The sequence below is a fragment of the Lotus japonicus genome, chromosome 6 (genome assembly GCF_012489685.1).
Source record: "Lotus japonicus ecotype B-129 chromosome 6, LjGifu_v1.2".
NCBI lineage: Eukaryota > Viridiplantae > Streptophyta > Magnoliopsida > Fabales > Fabaceae > Lotus > Lotus japonicus.
Window position 1 is genome coordinate 34,495,707 of NC_080046.1, and position 8,436 is coordinate 34,504,142.

Here is an 8,436-nt window from a genome sequence, read left to right on the forward strand (position 1 = left end):
AGGATATTTTTCTGATTTTCTCTTCAATTAAACCCTCAAATCAAGGAAAATTGGTTTAAATTTCAAAATAAAGCCCTAAACCCTAGCAACTAGAGTTTTCGGCCACTCTCTCTCTCCTTAACCAATTTTCAAAAATTAAAAACCTTCCATATTAGTTTAAATAAAATCTGAATTTATTATTATTATTTTTTTTTTTTAAAATAAAGATGACCCAAAGCATTTATTTCATTATAAAATATCTCCAATATCTTTGCCCTTTTAAACCAAATTTTCGGCCAACATAAAAAAAAGTATATCTCCAATTTTCAAATCCTATCTTCTCAAAATAAATTAATTCAAAATAAAAATCTGATTTAAATAAATTCCCATAACACTTTATATTTATTTAATAAATAAATAAAACTCCTCCTCCAATATAATAGATATGAGTCTCGAAAATTCCCTTTTTGCATATATTATGCACTACCCAAAATTATGCATGTGCATGCATGCATATCGACTACTCGCGCTTTACGTAATAATTAATTACGTAATAAATTACTATACAAGCGTTATAGTAACAATTAATCAGTATTTTCTCCTTACTGAAAATAAAACATCGTACTTTATATTATTCTTCAATAATACAAAACATAAATAAATCCCCGGGTCTTACAATACTCCCCCCCTTAAAATAGTTTCGACCTCGAAACTTAAGGGTCTACAAACAACTCGGGATGTGATTTCCGCATTTTATCCTCTAATTCCCAAGTCGCATCGCCCGTAGCTTGATTCCATACAACCTTCACTAAGGATACTTCCTTGTTCCTCAAACGTTTGGTGCTTTTGTCGACGATCTTGATGGGCGGCATTTCCATCGTTAGATCATCCTTCAGCTGAATATCATCAGGTTCAATCACATGAGAATTATCAGCCATATACCTCCGAAGTTGCGACACATGCAGCACATCATGTATGTTGGATAGGAACGGCGGTAAGGCAATCCTATACGCCACGGGTCCAACACGCTCCGTAATCTGGTACGGTCCGATAAACTTTGGAGTAAGCTTCTTTGACTTGATCGCCCTTCCGACACCTGTCATCGGGGTAACCCGCAAGAAGACATGATCTCCAGCTTGAAACTCCAACTCCTTCCTGCGATTGTCAGCATAACTTTTCTGACGACTCTGCGAAACCCTCATCTTCTCTTGGATTTGCTTCACCTCTTCTGTGGTTTTCTGAACTAATTCAGGTCCAACAATCAAGTTCTCCCCATCTTGATGCCAGCACAAGGGTGTACGGCACCTCCGACCATACAACGCTTCATAAGGGCCATCCCTATGCTTGCATGAAAGCTGTTGTTGTAAGTGAACTCGATCAATGGCAACATCTCATCCCAGCTGCCTTTGTGATCCAGCACACAAGATCTTAGCAAATCCTCCAAGGATTGGATGGTCCTCTCGGTTTGCCCATCCGTCTGTGGATGATAAGCGGAACTCAATTTCAACCTGGTTCCCAAAGCCCGCTGCAAAGCTTCCCAGAAACGCGAGGTAAACCTCGGGTCTCAGTCCGACACAATGCTAGATGGCACACCGTGCAAGCGTACAATCTCAGCAATGTATATCTCCGCCAACCTCTCTACCTTGTAGTTCAGATTGATTGGCACGAAGTGAGCAGTCTTCGTCAATCGATCAACTACAACCCAAATTGCATCGAACTTCCTTCGTGTAAGCGGCAACGCCGTCACGAAGTCCATGGAAATGCTATCCCATTTCCACTCCGGGACATCCAATGACTGCAGCTTTCCTGCTGGTTTCTGATGTTCCACCTTCGCCTTCTGACACGTCAAACATGTCGACACATACTCAGCTACTTGTTTCTTCATCCCAGGCCACCAGAAATGAAGTTTCAAGTCCTGATACATCTTATTCATCCCCGGATGAATACTCAATCTGCTTTTGTGACCTTCATCCAAGATCAGCTTCCTCATTACTGCATCATTGGGTACACAAACTCGTCCCTTACAACGCAGAATATTGTCGTTCCCAATAGCGAACTCAGACGCTTTTCCTTGTGCCACAAGCTTGCGCCATTCAATCAACCCTTCATCGGTCTCTTGTTTCGACTTTATCTCATCCAAGAGTCCACTAGACACCGTCACCATTCCAAAGCTCAGCTTCCCCGGTGCGAGTTCAACATTCAAACTCAGATCACGGAAAGCCTCCAATAATTCTAACTCCTTGACCATCAACGAGGATACATGTATAGCCTTTCGACTCAGAGCATCAGCTACAACATTGGTCTTCCCCGGATGATACTGTAATGAGAACTCATAGTCTTGCAGAAACTCCATCCACCGTCTCTGCCTCATGTTCAGATCCTTCTGATCAAACAAGTACTTCAAACTCTTGTGATCACTATAGATCGTGAACGTACTGCCATACAAGTAATGTCTCCAGATCTTGAGAGCATACACTATAGCAGCCAACTCCAAATCATGCGTAGGGTAATTCTTCTCATGGACTTTCAACTGTCGCGAAGCATAAGCAATCACCCTCTTCTCTTGCATCATCACACAACCCAAACCATTATGCGACGCATCACAGTACACGTCGTATGGTTCTCCCTCCTTTGGCAAAGCTAGTACAGGTGCGGTGGTCAACCGCTTCTTCATTTCTTGGAAGCTAGCCTCACACTTCTCCGTCCACGCAAACAGTTGATCCTTCTTTGTCAAATGAGTCAACGGTGCAGTCAACTTGGCGTAATCCTTCACGAAACGCCGATAGTAGCCAGCAAGCCCAACAAAACTTCTGATATCACTTGCTGTCTTCGGTTGTTCCCATGCCAAAACTGATTCAATTTTGCTGGGGTCCACTGCCACACCTTTGCTAGATATAACATGACCAAGGAACTTCACTTCCTCCATCCAGAACTCACACTTTCCTCCATTAGCATAGAGTTCCTTCTTCCGCAACACCTCTAGCACTTGACGTAAATGCTCCTCATGTTCCTCCTTACTCTTCGAGTAAATTAGAATATCGTCTATGAACACCACCACGAACTTGTCCAAGAATGGCCTGAACACACGGTTCATGTAGTCCATAAAAACTGCGGGTGCATTAGTAACTCCAAATGGCATCACGAGATATTCATAATGTCCATATCGAGTTCTGAATGCCGTCTTCTGAATGTCAGCCTCCTTCACCCGAATCTGGTGATACCCTGATTTCAGATCAATCTTCGAGATAACAACTGCTCCCCGAAGTTGGTCCATCAAGTCGTCTATCCGAGGCATCGGATAACGATTCTTCACTGTCACCTTGTTTAGTTGTCGGTAATCTACACACAACCTGGACCTCCCGTCCTTCTTCTTTACCAACAACACTGGCGCTCCCCAAGGAGACACACTCGGTCGAATAAATCCCTTTGAAGAGAGATCATCCAACTGTTTTGCCAATTCCATCAATTCCGCTGGTGCCATCCGATACGGCGCCATCGATATCGGTCCCGTGCCGGGCATGATGTCAATGGAGAACTCCGTCTCCCTTACTGGTGGCAATCCGGGAACATCCTCCGGAAAAACATCCACATAGTCTTGCACTATCGAGATGTTCCGTACATCACTATCGTTTCTTGCTTCCGCCACGATAGAGTTCACGAACGCCGGTGAACCCTTCTTCAAATGGTACGAACTCAAATAATCCGTAACGCCTGAATCCGGAAATACCACGGCCTTGTTAGCACAATCCAAAAGAACATGATATTGCGCCAACCAGTCCATCCCCAGAATCACATCGAGCTCTTTAAGCCCTAAACATATAAGGTTTGCAAGGAACTTCCGATCCTCGTAAACCAACGGACATTTCAAGCATGCCGTGCGAGTAACTAAGCGATCGGCAGCAGGGGTGAGATGTTGCCATTGATCGAGTTCACTTACAACAACAGCTTTCATGCAAGCATAGGGATGGCCCTTATGAAGCGTTGTATGGTCGGAGGTGCCGTACACCCTTGTGCTGGCATCAAGATGGGGAGAACTTGATTGTTGGACCTGAATTAGTTCAGAAAACCACAGAAGAGGTGAAGCGAATCCAAGAGAAGATGAGGGTTTCGCAGAGTCGTCAGAAAAGTTATGCTGACAATCGCAGGAAGGAGTTGGAGTTTCAAGCTGGAGATCATGTCTTCTTGCGGGTTACCCCGATGACAGGTGTCGGAAGGGCGATCAAGTCAAAGAAGCTTACTCCAAAGTTTATCGGACCGTACCAGATTACGGAGCGTGTTGGACCCGTGGCGTATAGGATTGCCTTACCGCCGTTCCTATCCAACATACATGATGTGCTGCATGTGTCGCAACTTCGGAGGTATATGGCTGATAATTCTCATGTGATTGAACCTGATGATATTCAGCTGAAGGATGATCTAACGATGGAAATGCCGCCCATCAAGATCGTCGACAAAAGCACCAAACGTTTGAGGAACAAGGAAGTATCCTTAGTGAAGGTTGTATGGAATCAAGCTACGGGCGATGCGACTTGGGAATTAGAGGATAAAATGCGGAAATCACATCCCGAGTTGTTTGTAGACCCTTAAGTTTCGAGGTCGAAACTATTTTAAGGGGGGGAGTACTGTAAGACCCGGGGATTTATTTATGTTTTGTATTATTGAAGAATAATATAAAGTACGATGTTTTATTTTCAGTAAGGAGAAAATACTGATTAATTGTTACTATAACGCTTGTATAGTAATTTATTACGTAATTAATTATTACGTAAAGCGCGAGTAGTCGATATGCATGCATGCACATGCATAATTTTGGGTAGTGCATAATATATGCAAAAAGGGAATTTTCGAGACTCATATCTATTATATTGGAGGAGGAGTTTTATTTATTTATTAAATAAATATAAAGTGTTATGGGAATTTATTTAAATCAGATTTTTATTTTGAATTAATTTATTTTGAGAAGATAGGATTTGAAAATTGGAGATATACTTTTTTTTATGTTGGCCGAAAATTTGGTTTAAAAGGGCAAAGATATTGGAGATATTTTATAATGAAATAAATGCTTTGGGTCATCTTTATTTTAAAAAAAAAAATAAAAAAAAATAAATTCAGATTTTATTTAAACTAATATGGAAGGTTTTTAATTTTTGAAAATTGGTTAAGGAGAGTGAGAGTGGCCGAAAACTCTAGTTGCTAGGGTTTAGGGCTTTATTTTGAAATTTAAACCAATTTTCCTTGATTTGAGGGTTTAATTGAAGAGAAAATCAGAAAAATATCCTAACTACCTAGATGAGGGGGGCGGCCAAGGCATCTTGGAGGGGATCTTGGGATATTTTGATTTTTCTTGGTGATTAAGTAATTAATTTGAATTAAAGTTTATTAAAATTATATTTTAACCCTGGGCTTGGGCTGAAAATAAGGGTTTTATTGTATTTTCACCTCCACACCCTCCACTATAAATAGGAGTCTCTAGTGAAGGGAAAATCACAACTCAGAGCTCTCCAAATTTTTGTGAGTCTCTATCTCTCCCTCTCCAGAGTTCTTCTTGACCTCTATAGGAAATAATTCCTATAGTAACTAAGCTCTGCTTCCTTCGGGAAGTAGTGAACTCAAGTATTTTTTCTTCTTGTTTACAAGAAGAAGATGAAATATTGTTTGGTTTTAGGGGATGGGGTTCGAATATTTGAAGGGGGGAAATGATGCTCATTTTTCCTTCAAATTCTAACCCTAGTTTGTTGGTCCGTGCAGGTTCGCGCACGGAAAGGTTAGATCGAACGTACTCGATCTCGCGTGGAAAGCGTAGCCAAGGTGAGGGCACTTCCGTCTAGAGAAGTCTTACTGCTTTCCTGCATGTGAAGTTGTATGCGAGTGTGGTTGATAACATGCTTAGTATTAGTATTCAATATTATGCTAAGTGATGATATGATGTATGATTTATTACTAAGTTAATATGATAAATTCTTAGTATGCTATAGAACTAGTTAGTTGATGTATGCTAGTTCAAGTATGCCTTATTTGCTAAGTGAAATTATGCATGATGTTATTTAATTTCAATAACATGAGATAAAATGCCTGTCTATTTACTTGAAGTAGTAACATGAGACTAGGATTTTATGATGTTTACTCGCATGCAAGTAAATTATGATTAGTGGAACATAGGTCTGGTTAGGACTATGAACCATGAGAACAGTGGTTCCGTTAGAGACAAAACGGATAACTTGCACGCGAGGGTGAATGCGGTTTGAACCGTGATGTTATGACTTGTGGGTGTCTGACCCATGGTGTGCTGTGGTCGTTCCAAGGAACGCCATGATGTTGTGAGCTTTGCTCATGGTGTTGTTCGTCTGCTGGACGAATGGTGTTGGATCCAAGGTGAAAGGTGGTTGTGTGAAAAGTGAGGACGCATAGACTAACTGAAACTTAGGCTATGTGATTAACCTTTTAGTTTTGTTCTGTTGATTAATGATGATATTATATTGTCTATAACATGCTAGAGACTAGAGATATTTGAGAGTCAGAAGTTGACCCTCTCTATTTGCTATTTGTTGTTTGGGCGCTTAACGCCAACAGATGGTGATCCGGAAGGAGCTAGTGGATCAGGACTGGGAGATTTATCTCCATAGTTTTGATGAGGACACGGCCTGGGGTGTCGACTACCGCCAGGAGAAGAACGTGTACGTCGGCGGCGCGACCATCTTCAAAAGAGACCAAGCTGGGCAGATTGTTGAGACTCAGCCTATCAGAGGGAAGATTCGGTTTCCTCACGCACCCTTCCGTTTTGGACTCCCCTTAGGGATGGATTTTCTCAGCGGTTCGGAGTCGGACCCTAGTGAGGGGCCAGGCTACGAGTCAGGCGAGGGGAGCGAGCCTTCAGTGACTTCCGAGTACCGGAATCCGACAGAGGGACTTTTGGTGCCGAAGGAGGAGCCGGTGAGCCCCATTGCACCACCCGAGCAAGAGCTGAATCAGGGACTCATGGATCCCGTACCATTAGGGTTTGGGTGGAGCTTGGAGGCATTGAGGCAGTGGAACCTGGACATGAAAGTTGAGCTTCCGAAGCCAGGAGAGGAGACGCCGGAGCCTTCCAACATGTGGGCCAGAGAAGATGCAGACTGCAACGAGTGGCCTTGATTGGGTTGAGAGCGCTGTTTTATTTTTGGAGCTTTTATTTTACTTTGAAGTACTTGTAGTTGATTTTCAAATGTAAACAATTTTGTCAGATTACTAGGGTGGTTTTGTTTACACACATGGGTGTGGCCACCGTACATTATTTCAGTTATTGGATTTATATCAATCGTTCGTTTTCCTTACACGCACGTTTCTTTATTTGATTTATATTTAACGCTGAGAACTTTCGTAATAATTGGAACTTTGTCATTTAATGAAGATTAATAAATGGACGGCGAAAATTCTTTGTGAAAATCATGATTTTTGGTTCAATGTAACGCCCCGAGATACCACAATGTAACGCCCCGATTTCTCGGACGTCACGAAAAACCAAAAATCATGATTTTCACAAAGAATATTCACCTGCCAGCCGAATTAAATGGGGGATATCGGCAAAAATAGATATCGGAACCTACTGGTTGAATTTTGAAGGTTAATTCGGCTGCAAACTTCAAACAGCCATAACTTTTTCCCCGGAACCCATAATTGAGCATATTTTATTTGTTTTTATGGTAGAAGAAGCTACTTTATTCAAGTGCCAGCCGAATGAAACGGGGGAAATCGGTTAAAATAGAAAGTTAGGGCTGTTTGAAAGTTGCAGCCGAGTTAACCTTCAAAATTAAACCTGTAGGTTCCGATTTATATTTTTACCGATTTCCCCCGTTTAATTCGGCTGGCACTTGAATAAAGTAGCTTCTTCTACCCCAAAAGCATATAAAATATTCTCAATTCTAGGTTCCAGGGCAAAAGTTAGGGCTGTTTGAAAGTTGCAGCCGAGTTAGCCTTCAAAATTAAAACTGTAGGTTCCGATTTATATTTTTACCGGTTTCCCCTGTTTAATTCGGTTGGCAGGTGAATAAAGTCGCTTCTTCTCTCCCAAAACTATATAAAATATGCTCAATTCTGGTTTACGGGGAAAAAGTTACGGCTGTTTGAAGTTTGCAGCCGAATTAACCTTCAAAATTCAACCAGTATGTTCCGTCTTCTATTTTTACCGATTTTCCCCGTTTAATTCGGCTGGCAGTTGAATAAACTAGCTTCTTCTCTCCCAAAACCATATAAAATATGCTCAATTCTGGGTTTCGGGGCAAAAGTTATGGCTGTTTGAAGTTTACAGCCGAATTAACCTTCAAAATTCAATCTGTAGGTTCCGTTTTCTATTTTTTATGGGTTTCCCCCGTTTAATTTGGCTGGCACTTGAATAAAGTAGCTTCTTCTACCCCAAAAGCATATAAAATATGCTCAATTCTTGGTTCCGGGGCAAAAGTTAGGGCTGTTTGAAAGTTGCAG

General features: G+C 41.6%; 3 protein-coding genes across 3 annotated transcripts; 2 read left to right on the top strand and 1 right to left on the bottom strand.

Moving 5' to 3' along the window:
* Nucleotides 1-633: 633 nt before the first annotated feature.
* Nucleotides 634-2,227, bottom strand: LOC130725230 (uncharacterized). Its single transcript, XM_057576478.1, has 2 exons — nucleotides 1,994-2,227; nucleotides 634-1,217 (listed from the first exon to the last, which is right to left on the bottom strand). Exons 1-2 carry the CDS (start codon nucleotides 2,225-2,227, stop codon nucleotides 693-695), a joined length of 759 nt encoding a protein of 252 aa, XP_057432461.1. The 3' UTR covers nucleotides 634-692.
* Nucleotides 2,228-3,587: 1,360 nt separating this feature from the next.
* LOC130725232 (uncharacterized) lies at nucleotides 3,588-4,566 on the top strand. Its single transcript, XM_057576479.1, has 2 exons — nucleotides 3,588-3,664; nucleotides 3,942-4,566. Exons 1-2 carry the CDS (start codon nucleotides 3,588-3,590, stop codon nucleotides 4,564-4,566), a joined length of 702 nt encoding a protein of 233 aa, XP_057432462.1.
* A 1,161-nt stretch (nucleotides 4,567-5,727) lies between these two features.
* LOC130724044 (uncharacterized) lies at nucleotides 5,728-7,289 on the top strand. Its single transcript, XM_057575204.1, has 2 exons — nucleotides 5,728-5,787; nucleotides 6,550-7,289. The coding sequence occupies exon 2, from the start codon at nucleotides 6,550-6,552 to the stop codon at nucleotides 7,108-7,110; it is 561 nt and encodes a 186-aa protein (XP_057431187.1). The 5' UTR covers nucleotides 5,728-5,787; the 3' UTR covers nucleotides 7,111-7,289.
* Nucleotides 7,290-8,436: the final 1,147 nt, after the last annotated feature.